Genomic DNA, 25,123 nt, shown 5'->3' with positions numbered 1-25,123 from the left:
TGGGTGTTCTGCCCTGCACCACCACACTCACCATCCCTCCTCAGCTCAGACTTTGAACACAAAACTCATTTAAAATCCAACACCTCTTCCCTGCTCACATCTTGCTCTCTGCAAAATACAGCTGCAGCCAAAGGTATCTGCAGGGGTTCAGGAGAACCATCTGCCTGGATGGGATTTAGATTGTTCCTGAGCCAGGAAGTGCCCATTTCAATCACAACATGCAAACATGTTGGGTTGGGCTTGGAGCTGGGCTGGGCTTCCCATGTGTGATACCATCCCACTGCAAAGGGCACCAAGGCTCCCCACCACCAGGAAAGGGGTCAAATCCCCACTTACCAATGTAATCCCCAAGCTCCAGACATCTGAGCGGACGTCGTAGCCTTGCCTGGAGGCGCTGGGATCTATCCTTTCCGGCTGAAACGGGAAGAAGGTTCAGTCAAGCACTGTGCCATGCAGGAAGCAACGAGAAGCATCTGCAAACTTATCAGAAACTCTGAGTCTGTCCCACTAAGGCAGAGACTGGCACAGCTCCAGAGGCAAACTTTTGGCCAGGGCAGACCTTCAACCCCAGCAGAGAAATGTCTTAAGGAATTGCTTAGAACACTGACTTTATGGAGGTGTAGTGGAAGAGGTGATGGGAAATGGCCATTTATCACAGTCTAATCTTTTGGTTGTTGTCTTTTCCTTTTGCACAAGCACCTTGAATAATGGTGACTGTCTATTTATTTAGTTTTGTTCAACTCTGGGATATCTTTAACACGAAGTCTCTGTTTTCACAGCCAAGTTGTTCCCAAGGGATCATAAGGCTTGGAATCAACATCTCATCCACCATCCCGAGGCTTAGCAGCATCTACCGAACTCTTCTCCCCAGCTGGCTGCTGATTGCCGAATCTCAACAGGTAATAAAAACAGTGCATTTTAAGAACAGCTCCTCTTTACAAGGTTTGGTCATCCCTTGAAGGCAACTATGATATTACAAGGTCTTCAGATATCCAAAATATCTTCAATAGAAAACAATATTTAGCCAGACATGGGAGGTTTGCACCTAAAAAGCAAGTTAACCAGAGAGGATAACAGCAAAACAAAAAATCTTTATGCCTTGCATGTCAACTTATGAGAAACATCAGTCTGCCTTCTTTAGTAAAAAATATAATAATTAAAACATCAAAAGAAACAGGGTCTCATTCAGTTTTGGCTACAACAATAATAAAGATACCCAAGTTGCAATAAATTCTAAATTATGAGGTACAGGACTCTGAAAGCCCCAGCTGCTTTGTAAGCTACATTTTACTACAGTGTCATGGCAGATGCAGCTGAAGAGTGCCATGCAATGAACCAAATCCTTCAGTGCAACCTCCACACTCCAATGAGCAGACAACTTACTGTCAACTCACCACATGAGCAGACACCTCCCAGATCCCATGGGAATGCCTCATGGCATTCCTGACTGCTCTGCCATGCTGCCAGCAATCCTCTTTGCAGCCCACCACCCACATGTGGCTGCCCCTGCTGTGACTGCTGCCAGACCTCTCCCTTTCCCTCAGTTACCAGCACCTTCTCCAAGGAAACTTGCCCAGGCCATGCACGCCCACAGCCCCAGAGAAGGTTCTGCCAAGCTGCAGTGGTTCTGCAGGTGGCTTCTCCTACAGCCCTCCTGTGTCCACTGCTCTTCAGTACCTGGGATATCACCTTCCCAGGGCCAGTGATATGTTTTGTCATACTCACTTTCAGTTACAGTATCTGCTTTGAACCAGGCTGGCTTCCAAGGCCATACCCAGAACATCCTGCCCATTCCACCCTCCAAGCTCTGCCCTTTGCTGGTTTTTTCTTTGGTTGTGGTTTCCATTCAGCTTAAGCTCATACATTAGTTATTCCTCTCATGACTTGGATGGATGTTCCAATACTTCTGGTGGGAGGGCAAAATAATAAAATCACTAAAATTCAACTCTCTTAAAACAACCATCAGTCCTTCATATGCTCGTCTTGTAGCTCAGTCAAAACCTATCATGTCTGCACTGCAGGTACCCCCGTGCTGCTGCCTCCTCACAGCCAACTCCGGCCTTCCCTCAGGAGTCCAGACTTCTCATACTGGGTACAACAGAATGCCAGACAGCTGGGAAGGGATCAAGAGCTAACAGAGCATCCATTGCTTTAAATACAGGGAACAGAAATGCAATGACAACTTCTCTACAACTCTGTGGGAGGATCTGAATGGAAAATGTGCATTCCCAGTCCCTGCTTATTTGAGGGGAGGATGGTTTGATAAGCAGCAAACACTCAGCATGCAGATATATTTAGATGTTTCAGGAGGTCACTGGATATCTCAGTAAGAAGCAAAATATCTCAGGGAGTAGCCCATGGGTGAGCACTGGGTCGTACTCTGGCTCAGGAAGGACAAGAGGAGCTCAGACTTACAAATCAAAGCTGTCCTCTGAGGTAACACACAGAATAACATCACCTCATGGGTACAAAAAAAGTCAAAATGCTCTCAGCAATGTGTTCCTGTGAACAGCCCAAAAGGTCAAAGAGAAACCAAACTAAGGATGCCAGCAGTAGGGAGCTGGATAGAAGAACATGGCATCAATAACTGACCAGCACTGGACGTGGCCTGGCAGGCACTTCCTTGTCCCGTCATAGGCTGAAAAGCAGGGACTTCCAGGGACTGTCATCACGAGTGATGCTGTGTCCACCACGCTCTGTTTCAATGCCACAGGCAGTGTGATGGACCTGCAACCCCCAGCAGCCTTCTTTGCCTATGACCCCACACAGCCCCTCCAGCATTCCTGGAATTCAGGGCCCAGAACAGCCAGGCTCCACCAGCCCAAGGGCTCTCCCAGAACTGCTCTGCTGTGCCTGCAGCCCTGTAACACCCTGGCTTCCCTCGGAGCAGAGCTCTCACCTCCAACCCCTCCTGCCAGGCACCAGGGGCTCCTCCTGCCTTCCTGGCTCCAGCAGCAACAGTGGGTGTGAGACACACGGAGCTATCCCTTCCCTGTCCCTCAGGCACAACACTGTGGCCAGCTGGCCAAGGCAGGGGATTGTCCCACTCCTTCTTGCTCTGCCCCCTCAGGTGAGACCCCACCTGCAGAGCTGCCTCTAGCCCTGGAGTCCCCAGCACAGGAGGGACATGGAGCTGCTGGAGTGAGTCCAGAGAAGGGCAAAAAATGATCCAAGGGCTGGAGCCTCTGTGCTATGGAACACGCTGAGAGAGCTGAGGGTGTTCAGCCTGGAGGACAGAAGGCTCTGGGGAGACCTTACTCTGGCCTTTCAATATATAAAGGGGGCTTATAAGACAAAAAGACTTGTTACCAGGGCCTGGAGTGACAGGACAAGGGTGATGGTTTTACACTGAAGGAGAGTAGATTCAGATTAGATTTAAGGAAGAAATTATTTACAATGAAGGTATTGAGACTCTGGCACAGGTTGCCCAGAGAAGCTGTGGCTGCCTCATCCCTGGAATTGTTCAAGGCCAGGTCAGAGTAGGCTTGGAGCAGTCTGGTCTAGTGAGTAGCAGGGCTGGACCAGGTAATCTTTGAAATCCAAACCTATGGGTTCTATGGTTCTGTCAATGCTCCCTGTGCTGCAGGACACTATGAACCACTGTCCCCACCATGTGAAGCCCCTCTCTGGGCTCATGGCCACTGCCCATAAACATTTTGGCAATAGAAGATGGATTCCACAGCTGGCAGGTACCTTGCCACCAAGCAAATCAGAGTCACCTTGCAGGAAAACAAGGACCTCCCTGTGACCAAGGACTGTCTTTTTAGCCCCATACCCCATGTGACAGACACTGGTGTGTGGGAATGGCAGTGGGTGGCCCTGCCCTGAGCGCTGCTGGGGACACATCACCATGTCTAGAGGCTGCCACCAGGGACCAGCCAGCACAGGGCCACACCACATTATGGGGATGCTGGCCCTGCCAGGGCTGTGACCCCCCACACCACAGATCCACGGCACAGATCCACAGTAGAGCAGTTCCAAGCTGCAGACGAAGGACTCACTCTCCACATAGCACAGTGAAGGAGGGGACTGCACAGAAAACAACCATTCTGGGCAGGGCCCAACTGCTCAAAGGGACTGGTGGGATGGGTGGCACTGGTGAGACAGAGCTGGTTGTCTCAGGCACCAGTGAGGGGCAGCCTTCTACTTCCACTGAGCAGAGCACTGGGGACATGGCCCTAGACCATGGTGGCACAGTTAGAGGGAAAGCAGGATAGACCAAAGTAAATCCCATCTAAATGGGAAGCAGGAAGTAGATGACATGGGAGCAACTAACACCAACTAAGGAAGAGTCACCATGTGAACTCTGGGGACCTGGAGTGAGGGCTGCACACAAAGCCTGGCTCAGGCCAGGTGTCCTGCAGGAAAGGAAATGGCTGAGGTGAAGACCCACCTCTGGACTGTGCTGATGGGGTGAAGGGGCAGAGTATGGATGCATCAGAGAAGGGTACAGGCTGCCATGGGACTTCTCTCTGGTTCAGTGTTCACCTGGGCACCAGCATTTTGACTGAAAAATGAGCAGTGAGCAGCACAGATCCTCACTGCCCTCCAAACCCCAGGTAAGCAAACACACGTGGTTCAGGTTATCCTCCCTCTTCTCCAAGACCCAGCTACACAAACACCTGCAGCTTGGGCTGAGACACAAGGACAGATGCACACAGGACTCCCTGTACTCCTGAGCTGCTTCATGTAGCTAAAGAGTAAAGTTGCATTTCTTAGAAAACCCAATTCTTGAAGCTCAGATCTGGGTTTTCACTGGTTATGTAATCAGGGAATTTTATCCCACATGCACCACAAATTCAAAACTGCCTCCACAGCAATAAAAAGTACACAACAAACTTCTTTTCTACTTAGGTCAATGCATCCCTAAACTAAAAGGAAGTAAAAGGTTACCAGGAGCAAAGAATGACCAGAAAGTGCTGTATTTTTGCAATACAAAAAGCAGAAAAATTCTACATGATACAAACTCTCCCTCTGCTCCAACCCAGGAAGAGAGAGATGTGAAATGGAAGCTGCCAGCCTGCCACGAAGACTAACTTCTCACACTGAAACGTGTAAAATGAAGTCCAGGGTGCTGCAGCAGCAATGGGAACCATCCTTTGGACCATCAATAACTGGTTTGGGAAGTTCTTCTGTTCAGTAAGGAGAACATTGTCACTCACTTTTCACATTGCTGTATTTCTCGAGAATATTCGTACAGCGAAAAGCAAGTTGTTCTTCCTTCAGGGCTGTCCCCCCACATTTCCCCTCACCTGCTCACTGAGACCTCAAAACGTTTTCACTCCTGTGAGCCCCCTCCCTGACTGCCCTGCTGGGCTGGGCTGGCAGTTCAGACTCTGTAAGGCTGAATAAGAGCCTGAGTGCTCACCTGGCCAGGAGATGCTCACACCAGCCCTCCATCTCCCAGAAGATCACAGAAAAGTTTTGGTTGGAAGGGACCTTAAAGACCAGCTTGTTCCAAACCTCTGCCATGGGCAGGGACACCTTCCACTAGACCAGGTTCTCCAAGTCCTGTCCAACCTGGCCTTGGACACTCCCAGGGATGGGGCAGCCACAGCTTCTCTGGGCAACCTGTGCCAGGGCCTCTCACCCTCACAGGGAAGAATTTCTTCCTAATATCTAATCCAAACCTGCTCTCTGTCAGTTTGAAGCCACTCCCTCTTGCCCTGTCACTCCAGTGAACAGGCCCCCTCCAGCTTCCTTGTAGGCCCCTTCAGATCCTGGAAGGTGCTCTGAGGTGTCAGAGATTGAAATGGTTAATGATCACCAAAAGACTTTTGTCAAACTGCAAAGAAACAGCTGCTCATGGGCAAAGCCCACCCCTCTCTGAATATGCCTACTGTGAAAAGACCTTCAGATGAGATAAGTGGGTGCCATTGCCCAACTGTCCTGGGTGCAGAAGGGTGTGCACACCTGAAGCTACAAACTGGATTTCCAGATAAGGGAAGAGGTTGATAAAAAGCAAATTCTGCAAGGTGGGATAATCCTTCTTACCATGCCAATGCCCTCCCTTACATGATGACTCTGCTGTGAAAACCCCTCAGGGAGCATTGAAGACATTTCACACCTACCCTGGGCTATTCATCTCAGATTTTAGACCATGATGGACCATAATTGATGCTAATGTAACATGAAGCTGTAAGGTGTTAGAAGGTGTCAGAGACTCCTGACATGTCCCATGACACCATCCACTGTAAAACTCCCCAACCCAGGGGAGGTACAAGGCATTCCCACCTGAGCCTGTAGTGTATAATTATTCATGAAATCTTAGAGTTTGGGGGGGTGGCAATGCTTCCCCCACCCCCAACAGAGCAAGACCACCACTTCAACCAACAGACATGGAAGCTGCAACTACCAAGTTTCACTGCTGGATCCAGCAGGTGATTACTATATATATCTTTCCCTGTTTATCCTTTCTCTTCCTTTCCTTACACATTTCCTTAAGTGTTATTTTTATGATTTAATATTGCTGTATTACTATAGATGAAACAACCAAAACAGCTGCATACCTGTTTTCCTTTGAAACAAAATCATTCTAAAATAAATCCTACATATATATATTTACAAACACTGATCATTCACTCTTATCCACACCAAGGGATTTATTAACAAGAACTTGGGTTACCCTCCCCTTCTGGGGTGGGTCATAACATGAGGTCTCCACACAACCTGCTTTTTTCCAAGCTGAACAGCCCCAATTGGTGACACCAAAATCTTCTGCTGGCTGCTAGAGGTGAGGTAATTTCAAGTGGAGCCTAATAAGCTTTGAGATCCCCTCCTGGGCATGTAGGACCTCACGGGTGACCTCAGTGCCTAAGAGCAGAGATGTGAGTCATTCACAGGAGCAACTGAGGCATCACAGTCACTGTGCTGGGTAAAAATCTTTTCTAAGGTCATATTCTCCTCTCCAGCACCAGGTGACCAAGGACAAACCTATGACACTGTGTTCTCTCTCTGTATGGCAGTGCCAGTTGCTCCAGGGGTCACACAGGATCCTGTGCCACAGCCTGCCCTGGTCACAGGAGGAGACCCAGCTCCTTGGCCAGGGAGTGACACAGTAGAACAAAGGACACATGGTGTGATGAGGGAAGAGCTGCCAGGGCAGTGGAGAACACAAGTTCTTCTGCCTCTGCTGGCTGGATCTGCCACTGCTCCCAGCTCCTGAGTCCCCCTCACCAAGACAGCAGCAGTGACCCGAGCTCTGTGTGCATCACTTCTGCACCTACAGGAGAGCAGAGTAGTATTGTCAAAAAATACTTCAGCCAAAGCATTCGTCCCTCCTTGGATGCTGAATTCAGATGTTCCTTCCAAAATCCCCTCTGTTCTCTGAGTTCCTGTCCCTCCCCCTCACCCAGGCCAGCCACAAAGCTTGTGACAGACCAGAGATTATCAGCAGAGATCATATTTCTAGAGAATGGCCTTTCCTCCCCTCCTGTTTCCTTCACGTATTTACTGTGAGAGAATGTTTCATTGAAAAGCTTCTCCAGCAGCATTTTCCAGGTGGAGATGCCAGTTCGCATGGGATCACCATCCCCTCCCAGCTGGCTTTCCTAACCCTGGCTGAATTCGTCGATCTCAACAGCAGCAAAGTGATGGACTGGTGGACAGGGGACACTTACTAGGCACAGAAAGGTTGGAACATTATTGAAGGCAAACAGGCCCCGTTGTGTTTTTACAAATGTAGACCCTGAAACTGTGCAATGACCTTATTTGTCTTGTTAGAAAAGGTAAATGTGCCTGTAATAAAGCTGGACTAGTGCAGGGCATGGTCTGGACCCCAACTAACTCAAGCATCAATAATTTGCATCAGTAAATGCTTCACTGATAAGAGTTCAGAGTGCAACTGTTATGTGTTGAGTGGGAAAGATTCATAGTGGGACCTCAAAGGTGGCCTTCCTTAGCCTACTGCTAATAATATCCATGAAAATATAAAATTAGTGTTGTTAAATTCTGCCTATAACAAAAACTATTGCTAGCATGGTACATAAGGGCTCCTGGAGAGAGAGCCCTTATGTGTGACTGGAGTGTTTGGTAAGCTGGGCTCTGGCTGGCTGCTAACTCACTGGAGTAGGCAGAAAAGGCAGCACTCTGGGGTGACAGAGGCCCCTAGGGCAGAACAGGAGTGCAGGAAATCCTGAAGGAGCATCAAGACTTCGGGTGTGTGGTTGGGGCGATGGTCTGGGAGCTGCTGCTCTTGTTACAGACACCACAGGTGAGACAAACACAGAGTTTGCACAGTTTCAGGGTCTACATTTGTAAAAGGATGTTGAAAATATGAGGGGGTTATAGCCCAGCCATAAAACACAGGCCAATCTGCCTTAAGGGAAATAAGATGCTCAGTCCCTAATCTCCTCAAAGAAAAGCACAAGACGTGACTGCATCAGTCAGAAAGTACCTGCTGGGGAAAGGGGTGTGGCAAAGACAGGGCTCCTTAACTCTGCAAACAGAGCAGAAACCAGAGCCCACAGCCAGCCACTAATACAGGACTTACTCGTACTAAATAGTATTAGGAGCAAAATTCATGAAGGCCAACGTCCAGCACCCCAGGGCTTGACACATCAACGCCATCCCCACTGCTGCTGCCAAGGGCTGTGTTAAAGGGCTGTCAGGTGTTTCAGGCCCATCAAGGAACTTTCTCACAGAACCTCACCAAGGGCCCAGAGTTTTGGTAGGGATGCTCTGCAGGTCCTTGAAGTCGTTACTGAACCAAACACTGAACTGCCCAGTTATTTTTCCACAGCCATAAATACTAACCAACAGGCCAGCTCCAAGCACACACTGAAAGGAGTCCAGAAGGAAGCACAGCAAAGGAACTACTTCTCATCCTAGAGGATTCTGTGATGCAGCAGAGAAAGGGAACCAAGAAGGTGTCTACAGATGAAGTCACACGCATCTTAACCAGAAATCAAACGTAACATGCAGATGGCCATCAGCAAAGGTGAGTCATCGTGTGGCAAGGCCAGGTTGCAGTCATCACAGTGTGAGCCTCATAATCTGGTTTCTTAAAGATCTCTTCTGTTCAACCAGTCTGGGTGCAGGATCAGGAGACTTCCCCTGCTGCATTCCAATGCCTCTCTTTCTGGCCTCATCACCTGTGAAAGGCTGATCCTGAAAAGCACAACCCTCACCCCCAGATCCAGTCCTGACTCCAATCCTTCCCATATTACGGGAAACAGGAGCTTTTGCATTCCATGAACACTGGAGTCCCTAGTCCCAAAGCAGGTGCTGTGCCCTGCTCCTGCCATGGCCCTGTGTCCTGCCTGCTCCACTGCTGAGGGCCAAACAGGCTCCAGGAGGGTGGGAGGACCTGCATACACACTTGCACACCTGGGATCTGCACAGCCCTTCACTCCCTCTCCCCATACCTGACCCTGCCCTAAGGTTCCTTGCCCATTCCTCTTGGTATCTCTGCTGCCCTGACGGTCCCGTTCTGCTGCCTATGGCCTCCAACCAGCCTTCTGGGAGCTGATCAGGGCTGTGGGGCCACCCTGGGCCACCCCAGCACAGCCACCCAGGCAGAGCAAACCTGCAGCAGCCAGGAGCTGCTTCCAGCTGAACATCCCATGCCTCCCGAGGGCAACTATCTCCCAGATCTGACTTTCAGGCACTTCCCACTTAAATCCTAGTGGCCAAAACGTGTTTTTTTCCCCCACTTTTAGCACTCTTCTCCACAAACCTCATGTCCTGCCCACAGTACTGCTGGGCAAGCAGTCAGCTTACACAGGTGGCTACTGTCAGGCTTCCCCAGGTCGATACAAACTGCCTGTGCAGCTGAGCATCCGAACAGGCAAGGAGGGAAATCCCATCCTGCCGTGTACCCGGCGGGATGAGTGTGAAATGCGGAGGCACAGACCCAAGCTCAGCACTGCAGCAGGGCTGCTCAGCATGGGCTCTGCACCATGTGATGGCAGGGGCCACATCTGGAAAGGAGAAGTCTCACAGAGAGCAAACCAGATTTCTGTCAGTGGATGAGTGAGCAGAGGTCACGTTCTGAGCTGAAGGCACGCGGGTGACAGCGGCAGCACACGGTGACGGCAGTGGGGTCAGCTGCGCTCACAGCTCAGGCATCTCCCCGGCATTCCCTATGCCACAGGCAGGAAAGCCTGGATCCAGCCCGCCCTGCTCGCACAGGGGCGGGGCCACATGTCTCCCAGTCTCCTCCCAGATCTGTTTTCTCAGTCATAAAAAATTATGGCTGGGTTCCAAGTTTCAGAGGAAAGAGGAAAAAAATGTCCAACATACAGTAATATTTAGGAACATCCAAGAGGATTTTAGTTGCATGAATGCAAACCCACAGCCTGCCTGTGCAGAAAAATGACTGACTGAGCCCGATGAAACCTGGGCACTGGGTCAGGAACGCAAAGCTGAAACAGGCTCTTGCTGTGGCTCCAGTTGGGAAAAGGATCCAGAGAACTCCTGCATCCCTACAGCCTTCCCCTCCATGAGCACAGGGCGAGAGGGGACAGAGCTGTCACTGTCACCTTCCTTGGGTAATTTTTTTTTCTGTGCACAGTCTGATCCCTGCCCAAGCCACCCAAACACAGGGACACAGCCTCCAGCTGGCCTTGACACCAATGCCAGCAGTGACTGCCCACCTTCTCCAGAGGAGAGTGAGGAGCAGGAAAACATCCTGAGCACAGACAGGGCTGTGCACAGGCCCCTGCTCCTGCACAGGCAGGGACACACAGACTGTGTTCACTGGGACGTGGGTAATGCCCTGGCACCAAGAGGGCTGCTCTGTATCTGTGCCCTGCACATCCCCTTGCCCACGCCCTCACGGAGAGCACAGTGGGCAGCCCCTGGGAAGGGGGGAAAGCACAGGGCAATGGCACCCAGGTGACCTGGGAAAAGGACCTGAGTGACCAAGGACACTGGTGACACCATCAAACTCTGCCCCTGGAGGTCCCAAAGGAGTGGGGCAGGGCAGGACATCGGTCCTCATGCTGGCTGGGTCCACCCCTGCTTAAACCAAGCACTTCCAGTCTCCCCCCTCTCCTCTCTGACACAGACACTGGGTTCACTGGAGTGTTCGGAAGGCAAAAAGCAGTAATGTCACAAAGGTCACCAGTGTCAGTGTGGCACAGAGAGCCCACTCCCGTCAGCAGCACCCACACAGCCAGAGGCAAGGCAGGGATCACAGGGAGCAGCACACGGGGAGGACACAGGGCTGGCCAGGAGCAACCTCACCCCAACCTCACCTGGAGCAAAACCCCAGCGCTGGCACCAGCATGGGGCAAATCTGGGTGAAGAGGGCTCAGAATGGCCCAGGGGCTGCCCCAGGGGCCACGGGCTGCCTGGGGACTCAATCCTGCCTTTGTGTCAGAGAACATAAGGTACCAACAGGCCTTTGCTTACCGTAACAATTGCAGAGGAACTGAAAGCCAAAAACAAAACAACCTCCCCAAAACTGCAGCTCCAAGGCCAAGATGCTGCTCACTGGGAACAGCTCCAACACTTTTGGTTCAAACCCATGGCACTTATTTGGCAGCTGGACATGGCTCCTGCTGCCTCCTCAGGCTGCTCACAGCCAGACTGGCCAAAATCCAGTGTTACTGTTACCAACACTCTCTGGGGACCAGCCCCAGTGAACAAGGTGTTACAGGTTCTTTCAAGGGGCAAGTGCTCGTGCTGCAGGAATTACTGCAAGTGTTATAGCGTTGCAAAACAAGACACTCTCATCAGGAAGAAGCATCCAGCAGCCCTTAACAGAGCCTCCCCGGCTGAACACAGCTACTGCTCTTGGCCTATTTTACACTGAAAAAAAATACTATTTTCCTTTTGAGAGAAGTGTGGTGGTTTGACTCCTTCCCAGGTATATCCAGCTTTGATCACAGCATTCCTACAGACATCAGCCTCTCCTGGCTTGGAGAAAGAGCTGGCAAATGTGCCTGCACACTGGGGACATCTCCCTGTTTCCCAGGCTTCCCAGTACATGGAAATGCTCATGTAGTTGGAAAGGAGTCACTGAGGCCAGAGAGCAGCAGGGAAGAGGCCAGTCATCTCCCACACTGCTTGCCAGCTGCTGGCTGTCCCACAAACCCTGTGCCATGCCAAGGTCTGAAAAACACAAACTGAACTGGAACACTTTTGCTCATTTAAAAGTCCACTCAAGTCTGGAGCTGGTGATGGAGCTGCACAAAGAGCAGAGTGCATATGGACAGACAGACGGCAGAAAGGAAAACCAAGGGGCTATAGAAGCACTCACCCACTCACAGCCCAAGGGGAAGGAAGCAGACAGACACACCGGGAACTGTCATGGTATAACTACACCAACTGCTGGAGCAGAGCCAACCACCTACCCGTGGCTCTAAGAAAAGGGGAGAACATTAATTCCTGAAATTATCACTCACTGAACTCAGGAGGGGAAAAGGTGACAGTAATTTTTCAAGAGCTCTATCTGCAGATATGACACACACCTCAGAGTGTAGGGGCAAGGCAGTGACAGCCCAAACCCCACAAAGCCATGCTGTCCAAGTGCCTGCAGTCTGGGATGCAAAAGCAGCCTCGGGTCAGATAGTTCACACTGCTCTGGCTCCCACCCCTCCTGGTCACCCCTCTTTGCTGCTGCCCTCAGCATCCCACACCTCACCAACACACCAAACTGGGCAGCTCCAACCCAGCCTCTTCCCTGCAAGGAGCTCCACACACTCGTCAAGAGTGTTGAGAGCAGAGACATGGCTCTGGCCCCTCTCCAGCCTCACAAGGTCTTTATTTAACAAACTGCCCTCTTTCACCATGTTTTGTGGGTCTGGTGCTTGCACAGACTTTGCTGCACCATAGCATCAGTCTCCAAGAACAGATCTCACCTGTACTATCCTGTTCAGCTCAATGAGTTTCTACCTCTGCTAGAAGGGCAGTGAGAGAAAAAGGTCAAATGCTCTGCAATCCAGACTCTGCACTTACACAGATCAGTCAGGGCAGACAGGTTTGCCTTGGACATCACAATCAGATAAAACCCATCTGAGAGCTGTGACCTGGGCCAGATGGGCACTGTACCTTAAAACAGAGATATTTTCCTTTTTTTCTCCTTGGTGGTAGATCAAGAGAGTTTGTAAGACAGTATTTTTCAGCATACAGAATAAAGCATAAATAAATAAGTAACAAAAGTTAAATATGGGCACTGAAATAAAAGTTACATTGACAGCAGCAGGCACATAGCTCCCTGAACAAGGTACCCTCAGCTCACATGAGAGCAGAGATGCATTTTCAAAGCAGCCTGAAGCACAGAAGAAGTGTTTAAAAGCCTCAGAGAGCTTCCAAATTCACCACCACAGCTTTTCTCCCTGGGATGGGAGGGCAGCAAACAAGCAGGACAGACTCTCAGGAGCCACGACTCAGCCCCAGCAATTTCCACACAGCTGCTCTACTCCTGCCGCTCTCCAGAATCACATTCCCCTGGAATTAAATTCTGGCACACTTTGGAATTAAAGAGGTTTGCAATAATCACTGTAATTCTGCTCTGCAATAACTCCTGTGACATAATCTTACCAGAGTAAATGGATTTCTTGCAGACCAAGACAAACCTGCACTCCAACGGCACTGCTCCCCTTGAGTGCTGGGTTTTTTTGGAGCTGCTGGAAGGCACAGAGCTCCTCTCCACTCCAGCACCACAGCCCTGGCAGCAGCAGAGGAACCCAGCAAAAAATGGGAATGCGGTCACTTTGCCACAGCCTGGACACCTCTGCTGACACTGCCAGCAGCAGCGCCCCATCCAGAGCTTGGTTCCCTCTGGGAAAGGGGTAATCCCATGGAAAACAGGCTGATGACAGGCAGGGCCATGCCGAGCCAGGCCTCAGGAGGGGGTGAGGTCCTGCAGATCCCACAGATACAGCAGCTGATCCCACTCACCGCCATGTACGGCCGGCACCCCGCATCCCGCGTTTTGGCAATGGAGTCCACGAGCTGTCCACTAATGCCAAAGTCACAGAGTTTAATATTCCCATTTCTGTCCAGAAGAATATTGGAAGGTTTGATGTCTGCAGGGGAAAGAAATTTAAAGCAGTAAGTCACAGCTGGAGGTTTCAATTTCAGGAGCAGCAGCTGCAGAGGGTCGAGGCCCGCACCCCTTGGTGCTGGATGTGCTCGCTGAGGATCCTGAGCAGGAGCACAAGGAGATGGAGGCAGTCCCAGAGATGCCCCGTGCCTGGGGGCAGATGGCCATGCCCAACCACTCTGAAATCACACTTACATGGAAAAAGCAAAGGCTGAAGGGGCAACAGAACAGGCACTGGAGACACCTCTGCAAAAGCTGCACAGACTTGTGGCAGTGCATGTGCTATTCCCACTTTGACTGAAGCAAAAGCTGTTTACAATTCTTGCAATTATTTTCATAGACGAGAAGAAAAGATGTGAACTCACCTCTGTGAATGATTTTCAAGTTTTCTTTTAAGTGGTTTAGTGCTTTCACAGTCTAAGAAAGAAAAACAGATGAAAAATTAGCAGATGTCCTAAGAGCCTTGGGATTATTAAATTTTTGGAGCTCCGAGAACAGAGGAAAAAAACATTCAGTATGTTGAGATATCACTCCTGTAATATGCCATGTAATAAAAGCATTTTTCTCTGAACTTCTCCTGCAAAGAGATAGTGATACAAGAGAGAGGATGTACTTAAGTGAACACACATCCCCCGTGACCTGGAAAGATCCCACTCTGGGAGAGGGGAACAAGGGGTGAAGTCAAAACAATCTCTGATATTAATTATCCTGAGCAGTAACTTATTTCAAGCCCTATGCTGTATTTTTTCAGTAGGTAACAACAGTTGCCATTCCTTGACTTTTTACTGGGCCAGGACTTGAAAACATCAGTCAGGTTCTCCACTCGCTGAAGAGTCTCCTGTGCTTTTGGGAGTCTTTGCACGAGGCTGCCAGAGTCTTCTCTGGACTGGAGGGGCCCAGCATCCCCTGCAGAAACCTGGTGGACCTGACAGATTTTTACAGGCAGCAGCAGGACAGAGATTTCAGGATACCCTTCAAAACCACAGACCCAAACCACACATTTATTTTGCAGGGCCAGACCTTGCCCTTGTGTTCAGCCAACCAAGAGTTCATTTTGGCACAGCCAAGGGGTATTTTACAGGGATTCTTAAACGAAGAAAGGGGGCTCTGCGTAGTAAGGCTGCACCTGGATACCCTGGATGGGATTCCTCTCCCTTCACAGCTCAGCCCCCACACAGAGGCACCAACCTCTCCCCCGTGCCTCGAGTGTGAAAGTGGGAAACCCACTGAGTCCAGAGCCTAGTGGGGTTCACCTGTCCTGGGTAAAAATGCCCAACTCCTTGTTCCCTGTACAAACGAGGAAAAGGGAGACAGCTCATCTTTTTTTAGGCACCTTCCTTGGGATGAGACAGCTTCCAGCAGTGCTTTCCCCTGTGCACATGAAGCAATCCCTGCACAGGGAGGGTGGTGTCTGTGCTGCTGGTGCTGACATTCAAGCAGACAGAGCAGGAAGCTGGTCCTGAGGTCTCTTTATGAACTCATTACTGCCCCCAGAACCTGCTTTTCCACCATGCAGTATGCTGTGGAAAAGTCACAAGCACCCTCAAGGACCATTCACAGCATGGTGCAAAAAGCAGCAGCAGTTCTGCTGCACAAACCAACCAGATCTTCACATGGAGTGATAGATCTGAACTCTTCACATTAGCTTCAACAAAAAGGTTTAACAAAATACTCACAGCTAAAGTGATTTTGCCTAGGATTTCTTCTGGAATAACATCATCTAATACACTATATACATATTTGTAAAACTTATCAAACGAGGTAGACATGAGCTCCATACAGATCCAACAGTCACCCTGGAAAGAGAAAAGAATCTGTGTTACTGCCAAGACAAAAATGAGAAATACAAATCCAGAGAGCATACGGAGATCCCTTGAATCCAATGAAACACACTGCATCTGTGCATTTGACAGGAAGGATGGAATTCAGCTTGATTCATTTTAGCAAAGAAAGACTTGCTCCATCCACAGCAGAGGCCCACCTCACACCTGACATTACAGTTTAGATGCCTAAACCTGAATGAATCTCGCACACTGTTTGGCTCTCCAGAAGGCTGCAGGCACAGGGAAACACCAGCAGGCACAGTAAGACTAAAACAAAATCCCTTCAGTTTATGGTTGTCCTGCAGAGGACAGAAGACATTTCATACAACATTCAGAGATACCGTCTAAGCAAGAGAAAATGAAAATAAACCTAAGAGTGGGGGGAGATTGTGGATTTGCATCTTACAGCTAAACAATTAAAGTGCAGAAAATTGTAAAATATACCAGAATACGTGTTCAACCAAACCAAGTTGAACTGCCACAGGAGAATAACGTGTTCTTTATCAAACTCTCCTGAGATCTGTAAATTGAACTGCTCAGAGTGGATTTGCTGGGCATGACAAATGGATCCCCACAGCATACTTTAGTGTGTGTCTGCCCTATGGTAGACTGAGAGAGAGTTTAGCCATGCACTGATCCGAGTTATTTCCATTTTTTGGAACATTTTAGCCCCATTGAGGAGGACAGGAGGCTTTCCATGAGCTATTTCTGTAGACTCTCATGCACTTGAGGCAACTCTTTATTGCAGAAATACTAAACCATTAGACTCAGACCTGCCCTCACCAGAAATGACATCCTCACACCTATCTCCTACAGACTGTACCACAGTGAGTGCCCAAACTGCATCAGCTGTCAAAAGCTACATGCAGAACAGTCTAGGTGTCTCATCCTGGCTAAACACCACCCCCAAGCCCTCTGTGAGGAGCAACAGGCTTGTGCAGGCAGTGTTGCCTAGGGCTGAGGGGCAGCCCCAGGCACGGGATAATGTTCTGCTTAGGACAAGCTGCACACTCCTGTGATACAAGAAGTAACAAATAGAGGACAAATTCTCCAAGTTATTATCCTACAGAAGGCAGATTTTTCCTGACCAAAGCAAACACAAACCAACTCAACTCTATGTTAATACATGGAAATAAAATTAGGAAAAACCCCTAGGATATGGGCATGCTGAAGGAATGGCAAGGGCCCCTGCTCCATCCTACACACCCAAACCACTTCTCAATCTCTCCATCTCAGGAGTGTCAGGAGCAATTCTCCAGTTAAATTTATCTGGTGGAAAAGCTTGTAGAGCTGTAGAGGTTTTAAGGCCAAAAAGAGCTTTTCTGCCACTTGGAATGACCTCCTGTGAAACACAAGTAAGGAACTCCATGACCAAGTTGCCTCCAGCCCAAAGATTTAGGTTGAGGGAACAGAAGAGGCCAGCAAAGGTGCTGCCAAACACCACATGCTGGTACGGGCAGAGGCAGTGGTGCCTCTCAGCTTGGCCTTGGGCTGCTCCCACATGAGCAAGGTTCTTCTCAGCTACACAAACAGCAAACTGCCAGGAAGGTCCACGTGCCACCAACATTACAGGTGCTGCTGCTCCAGTGACAGCAAATCTCCCACTGTCTCCTGCCAAAGGAGGGATGCTGACTCCAAAGGACAGCCTCTCCCTTCTGAGAAGAGGGTATTTGCTTCCCTAGGAAGGGCCGAGCTGCTGGTGGGCTGGCTGGAGAAGAAGACTGGGGGTATAGAGCCCTAGGCAGCTCCATTTTACACAGCTCTTTTGGCACCAGGCCTTTCAAATTAGCACAAGGCAGAGCAGGAGCTGATGTCACCCACCCAAGGGAAATGGCTGCTACAAGCCTGAGCCCAGAAAACACTCATTTCACCCAAAAGAAAGCAAAAGGGACTCATGGAATAGGTGCTGTGCCAGACATGGAAGCAGAGACATCACAGTGAAAGAGGCAAGAGCAGTGCAGCAGGAAAAGGGCAGGACCAGTACTTCAGAACACCTGGAGAAAGGTGAACTCGGGCTGCTGGACACCAAAAGATCAGCTGGGGATGAATTCGGCTAAGGAACCGTTCAAGTTAAATTGCAGATGGGAAATGGGGCAACACATGTAGCAAATTTCTCTTTTCAGCACCAACAGCAAAGGCAAAGTGCAGCTGAGGCACTTCCATATGATGGAGAGTGGCTCAGAGCAAGCAACTCCAGAACTCCAGTGCTAGTGATGGGCACAAATCAAGCAAGACTGGAAGCCCAACAGAGCCTTACAAACCCTCTGCAGGGAGAGCAGACATGAACAGGCTCTACACTGCTTCTGTTTTGACCAGCTTTATATAAAAAATGGGATGGGGCTGTATTCCCAGGTTATTGTACTGAGACTGTGGAGACTGGACTGGTTGTAGTGCCAGAACAACACTGACCACCTGCAGCCTCGTATTTGTGTCCAACTGCACCAATATTGTGAGTGGTTTCAGTTGCTCAGGTTACAACAGCTGGTGTTTGGACAGCAAAACAAACCAAGTGGAGCAGCAGGCAGCCTGAGCAGAGCCAGTATTGTAAAAAATACACACATCCATGTGTACTCTGTGCATCTGTGGGGTTGGGATGAGTGTGGTACTGAAACCTCATACAAGTACAACAAATTGCTATGCAGCGTTGATTTTTAAGCATAAAAAACCTTGTATATGATCAAAGGCACCAAAGGAAAGATCTGGTTTACTTGTCTCCTAAGGCATGTGCCATACAGAAATCCTGGATGTGGGCACTTATTGATCTGGTAATATAAAAACCTACCTGACCAACATGAATTCATGTCAGCAAGATCAATGGAAAAAGATAACAGATCTTTTCCATTATGCAGCTCTATTAAGGCTGGTGGCAAGATTCAAAACTCTACAGGTTAACTCTTCCTGGGACTTGGAAAGTCTTACCTGTTGGCAAACTGGTGAATTTTTATGGGAAGAAAAAGGCAGGCTGGCAGGGATGGCAGGGCACTAGGCACCCAGCCCCCTTCCTGACCAAATACCAGGAAGTGCTGATGTCAGTGGGCAAGTCCTGCTCCATTGTGAACTGTGAGAACAAACCCGTCCTAATCAACGTTTCTCTTTAATTTTTGCTCTTAGGTCAGGGTGATTTCCAATTATAAAATGACAGAAGAAGCATTTTAATTTTATTTTTCTCTTCCTGCTAGAGCTATTCTTCCAAAGAATGTATTTTAGCCCTTATTGGGTACGAAATCACCAGATGCTAATGCACAACTTGTAGCATTCCAAAAAGTGCGAAGCATCACCAGCAGGTTGAGGGGGGTGATCCTTTCCCTTGATCCGGCACTGGTGAGGCCACACCTGGTGTGCTGTGACCAGTGCTGGGCTCCCCACTGAAGAGTCTCCAACAAAGGGCCACTAAGATGACTGAGTGAAAGGAGAATTTCTCCCATGAGGAGAGCTGAGACTGTTCAGCCTGGAGAAGGTTTAGGGAAATCTCATCCATGTCTCAGGTCCTTATAGGACCTGAGGGGAAGTTGCACAGAGGATGGAGCCAGGCTCTGCTCAGTGGTGCCCAGCACTTCGACCAGGCCACAACCTGCCCCACCCACCACTCTGTGATACAAACACTGAAGGTTTATGGCATCCACACACTGAAGGGAGCAGCCAACTCTTTATGCAAGCTCCACCTGCACTAGTGAGAGAGACAGAAGAATGTCACCACCACCAGACATCCTTATGTGTCACAAAGGACACTTTTCCTACGGACCAGGGACTGGCCAGAGGGACAGATGCATTGAGTAATGGCAACAGAGCCAGGATGTCCATAGAAACAGGGTGTTGTGCATCAACAGCAAAGAGATCAAACTGAGCAAGGCTATGTCTACAATTCACAGCATCATCAGCACTGTGCTGTCAACACATCCATCCCAGCTCTTCTCTCTTGCCAGCAGAAGTTCTTCACAGGCTGATTTATGGCTTCTCAGGCACTTTTGCAACTTGCAATGAAATTTTCATCAAATAATTTTATCAAGAATTGAACTTGTTGGTTTAAACTTGGCTTGGCTCCACTCGCACTCTGCAGGAGTCACTCCTGAGATTCCAAGTCAGACAAGGCTCCTTTTCTCTCCCCCTCTTGAGAAGAAAAGCAACAGGAAGAGGTACTTTGAAGAGCCACTAGTGTGGTCACAGTAACTACTCAAACATTGCCAGCCTTACAGGTACTGTCTCAAACCAGAGTAGCTGTAAAGCTTTTGAAAGACATGCAAGAAAAGAAGACTGGTTTTTTCCCTCAGACCTAAAAACCCTATAAACAGCAACATTCAGAGCCTTCTTCCCCCACCAAGCAAGTGCAGGCTTGAGAGGAAACACACGGACACAAGCAGCCAGATCCTCTTCACTGAGCATTGCTGCTGACTGATGGGGACACTGTGCACTGCCAGAAGTCCAGCATGGAAAAACCTTGTGGGGTCAGTGTGAACCTCACAAAGTTCAACAAGGACAAGTGCAAGATCCTGCACATGGGTCAGGGCAGTCAGCAGTATAAATGATGAAGGGATTGAGAGCAGCCCCGAGGAGAAGGGCTGGGAGATACTGGTGGATGAAAAATCGGACATCAGCTGGTAACATGTATTTGCAGCCCAGAATGCCAATGTGTCCTGGGCACAGTGCACTGAAGCCCCTCGACTCCATGCAAAGGAGTCTTCTACTTTTTCAGCTTTGTTCCTGTTTGATTAAAAAGGCAATTTAATCTCATCTAGTGGGTGCAATGAACTCAAGCGAAGTCCCATACTCGGCAATTAACTTGAAGTTTTTGCACTGTTACCTATTACATCACGTGCACAGACACAGAAAAACAGAACTGTCCCTTCTGACTAGAGAACAAGCAGCAAATGATACAGGTTCAGGTGCTGCCTGCCGAGGGACAAACAAGACCCAGAGAAGACTTTCCCTATCACAAACTGTGAAACAAGAAGGACAAAATACAATTAGAGGGAGAAATATTTGTGAAGTATTTTCTGCCTTTCCGAATCACACAGGTACTCACAGAGGCTGCCACAGGAACTTGTATTCACAGCTGTTTTCCTGACCCTGGAAAGTCGGCCCTGAGTCAGCAGTGCCCTGGCAGCCAGGAGGGCCAACCCTGTCCTGGGGGCATCAGGCCCAGCATGGCCGGCCAGGCCGGGGAGGGGATTGTCCCGCTCTGCTCTGCCCTGGGGCGGCCTCACCTCAACATTGGGGCAGTTTGGGGGGACACAATGGAAGGGAGAGATTGAGCCATTAGAGAGTGTCCAAAGGAGGGAAGGAGGATGGGGAAGGGCCTTGATTTGAAGGTGTGTGAGGACACTGAGGGCACTTGGTGTGTTCAGCTGGACAAGAGGAGACCGAGGGGAGACCTCAGTGCAGTTCCAACTGCCTGGGCAGGGGCAGAGGAGGGGCAGGGACTGAGCTCTGCTCTGGGGGGACCAGGGACAGCAGCCAGGGAAGGGCTGGAGCTGTGTCAGGGCAGGCTCAGGTTGGATCTCAGCCAAAGGTTCTTCCCCCAGAGGCTGGTTGGGCACTGCCCAGGCTCCCCAGGGCAGTGGGCACAGCCCCAAGGCTGCCAGAGCTCCAGAAGAATTTGGCTGATCCTCTGGGGCACAGGGGGTGACTCTTGGGGATGGGCCTGTGCAGGGCCAGGGGTTGGACTGGATGATCCTTGTGGGTCCCTTCCAACTCAGCATATTCTGTGATTCTGAGACTGCAGGCTGGGACACTTGTCTGCCTACACAGTAAGGCCTTGCATACTTTTGTCCAATTTGGTTTAGTATTCCCAAACTGTCAGGATCCAAGAGCTTAGTTCTGCCTCTCCATATGAACCACTCACTGTTGTGGAAGGGTCCACCCCAGCTGCTTCTCCTAGAGCAGCTTGAATCCTGCCAACCATCCAACTGCACGAGCTGCCTGCTCAGTGGGTAAGCTCCTCCAGAGAGGCTCAAATGGAAGTCCTTCATCTTTTAGGAGCAGGCAAAAGATTTGTCATCTGTAGCTCCATCCATACCCAGAGAATTTGAATCCTGGCTCAGAGCAGCTAATCCCAAAAGGATGTGCCTTTTGGAACTTATTTCCTTACTTTTCACCTTGAAATGCTGGAACATTGTTTTACATGGTTTGCTGAGGACTTCTTGAGAAAGTGTCAGTCTTTTGCCATGTCTCCTGAGCTCCTACACTCCAAGGGATGGTACAGCAGTGACCTGGATCATTCAGTTATTTGAGACAGATGTGATAAGCAGAGTGGGGGAGGGGTGAGACAGATCCAAACATCCTGGTGAAATTCCTTTTTTCCCTTTCTGTGCTTCTCTGCTGTCCTACTTTCCAAACATTAAGACTCTAATTAATACTGGAATATTTAATTAACATGACAAGATAAAAAACCTTATCCAAGCTTACCAGCTCACCTGTGTACCTCTGAGGTACATGACTTGGAACACCACATTGGCAGTAAGGGATTGAGGAGAGGGGAAAGGCTGCTTTCACCTCCAGAGCAAACACCACTTATGCTGAAGGGGGTAAAGGGGATTCAACTCCAGCAAGAGTGACCTCAATGAAACCTCTCCCAGAAAGAGCATGCAAGGAGTTGGCTGCAGGATGACAGGATTTTTGGACAAGACAAAGAGTGCAGCCAGGCTGACATTTGGGTGCTGATAGAGGTACGTTTTTATATTATTTATGTATTTACATTTACGTTCTGGGATGTGCCCAGAGCTGCAGGGAGGTGACAGGCTTGCAGAGTTCTGAACATGCTGCTCATCAGCATCTGGCAAGACACTGTCTTGCCCGCAGACCTTTCCTCACACCAGCTGACAGCCTTGTCATTGATATCTCAGCAAAGCTGGAAGTTTCCAGCCAAGCTGAGGCTCTGCACTTGGCAGGAGTTTCTACTGTGTGAACATGGACAATGCACACTGGCCCCAAATGGCTCATTGTTCATTCATTCATGGCTAGGCTTCGCGAATGAAGATTTAGGAAGGCTCTATCCACATTTGTTACAAGCACGCTGGTGGCTAATAAGGCCAATGCAAGATAGACATAATGGATTGCAAAAGGCACAGCAGAAAGATTCCTTAGGAGGTATATTCTGCAATACACGGTTCTTTCTGCGCTGTCTTTTCTCCTCAAGGGTGATCCTGCTGCGTTCTCAAAGGAAGCAGCAGCGTTATAGATGGTGTGTCTCCAGGCCTCCCGATTGGAGGCCAGAGTAGACCAGTTATGGTGATCAATATGGCCAAGGCTGAGATGTTGTTTCAGGGAGTCCTTGTATTTTTTCTTTGGGGCTCCTCTCTTGCGGCAGCCAGTGGCAAGTTTACCATAAAGCAAGATCTTAGGGAGGCGGTGATCTTTCATCCTGGAGATGTGCCCTGCCCAGCACAGCTGTGTTCTCAGTAACATGGCCTCAATACTTGTGACTGCTGCCTGTTCTAGAACAGATGTATTGGTCACATAATCTGACCAGTGGATGTTTAGGATTGTACGGAGGCAGCGTTGATGGAAGCGTTCCAGGAGTCGCAGGTGGTGGCTGTAGATGACCAAAGATTCAGATCCGTATAAGAGAGTAGACAGCACAATGGCTTTGTAAACACTGATCTTGGCACTTTTCTTCAAGTGTTTATTTCGCCAAATTCTTTTATGGAGTTTTCCAAAAGCTCTCTATGCCTTTGCTAACCTGTTGTCTATCTCCCCGTCAATCCTACCGTCCAAGAGGATGAGGCTGCCTAGGTAATTAAACTGCTGAACTGGTTTGAGCACTGATTGGCCAATGGTGATATGGGGATGATGGAAGACTTCCTGAGGTGCCGGTTGATAGAGAACTTCTGTCTTCTTTAAGCTGACTTCCAGCCCAAAGAGCTCAGCAGCCTCAGCAAAGCAGGATGCTAAACACTGCAGAGCTGCTTCTGTGTGAGCGACGAGGGCGGTGTCATCAGCATAAAGCAGCTCCTGGACGAGATGGTTTAAGGTCTTGGTGTGGGCCTTCAGTCGCCTTAGGTTGAAAAGGCTTCCATCAGTACGGTATCGAATGTAGATACCGTCCTGATCATCGAGATCTACTGTGGCCCTTTGGAGCATCCTGCTGAAAAAGACTGTGAATATGGTTGGTGTGAGAACACAGCCTTGTTTCACACCATTGGTTATTAGAAAGGGCTCAGAAAGTTCATCGCCATATCTGACTTGGCCGTGCTGATCCTCATGGAGTGAGATGATCATTTTAAGGAACTTGAGGGGACATCCTAAGCGTTCCAAAATCTGCCATAGACCTTTTCTGCTCACAGCATCGAAAACCTTGGTGAGATCAACAAAGGTTACATAGAGACCTTTATTCTGTTCCCTACGCTTCTCTTGCAGTTGTCTGAGAACAAATACCATGTCTGTGGTGCTCCTGTTGGCTCTGAAACCACACTGGCTTTCAGGTAGAATTCCTTCTGCTATAGTGGGTATTAATCTGTTCAAGAGTATTCTTGCCAGGATTTTGCCAGCAATGGAGAGCAGAGTAATACCACAGTAATTTGAACAGTCTGATTTAACTCCTTTCTTCTTGTACAATGTGATGATGACTGCATCTCGAAGGTCTGATGGTAGTTCGCCTAGTTCCCAACAGTACACCACAAACTTGTGGAATTTAGCATGGAGTGCAAGGCCCCCATGTTTCCAGACTTCAGGTGGAATTCCATCAACCCCAGCTGCCTTGCCGATTTTCACCTGCTGTATGGTCTTAAGGGTTTCTCCTAAAGTGGGGGCAGTATCCAATTCATACTTCACTGGTTGTTGTGTGATGGACTGAATAGCTGAGTCTTGGACTACACAGCTAGTACTGAAAAGAGTCTGAAAGTGTTCAGACCATCGATTCAGAATGGAGGTTTTATCTCTCAGAAGTGTTTGACCATCAGTGCTGAGTAGAGGACTTTGGGCTTGGTATGTAGGCCTGTATGCGGTTTCAGGCTTCATAGAATCCTCTGTGATCACCCTTGTCTGCGCATAATTGTGTTTTTTCAGCAAGACTGATCCACCACTTGTTCTGGATGTCATGGAGTTTCTGTTAGAGCTTGCTGCATGCAAGGCGAAAGGCTGCTTTTCTTATGTGCCACGATGGCAGTGCAAGGTGTGCTTGTGGGCGGTTCTCTTCTTCCTCAACAATTCCTGGATCTCTTGATTGTTTTCATCGAACCAGTCCTTGTTCTTCTTGAGGGAGAACCCTAAGGTTTCTACAGAGGACTGCAGGATGCTGTTTTTAATATGGTGCCAGAGTGTTTCAGGAGAGGGATCTAAAGAATCTATAGAATGATTTTCAAGCCTAGTTTGA

At 49.2% G+C, this 25,123-nt stretch overlaps 1 protein-coding gene across 3 annotated transcripts in view; it reads right to left on the bottom strand.

Moving 5' to 3' along the window:
* MAP2K4 (mitogen-activated protein kinase kinase 4) overlaps nucleotides 1-25,123 on the bottom strand; it is a 94,393-nt gene that overhangs the window by 5,702 nt on the left and 63,568 nt on the right. For all 3 annotated transcript variants that reach the window (XM_064675599.1, XM_064675600.1, XM_064675601.1), the window contains 4 exons: nucleotides 15,670-15,789; nucleotides 14,359-14,410; nucleotides 13,849-13,976; nucleotides 337-414 (listed from right to left, as the gene is read on the bottom strand). In XM_064675599.1, coding sequence (XP_064531669.1) covers nucleotides 337-414; nucleotides 13,849-13,976; nucleotides 14,359-14,410; nucleotides 15,670-15,789 — 378 coding nt within the window. The remainder of the gene's footprint in view (nucleotides 1-336; nucleotides 415-13,848; nucleotides 13,977-14,358; nucleotides 14,411-15,669; nucleotides 15,790-25,123) is intronic.

Source organism: Pseudopipra pipra, chromosome 19 (genome assembly GCF_036250125.1).
Source record: "Pseudopipra pipra isolate bDixPip1 chromosome 19, bDixPip1.hap1, whole genome shotgun sequence".
Lineage (NCBI taxonomy): Eukaryota > Metazoa > Chordata > Aves > Passeriformes > Pipridae > Pseudopipra > Pseudopipra pipra.
Note: the sequence above shows the minus strand (reverse complement) of the source record. Positions and strands in the feature narration are given on the sequence as shown.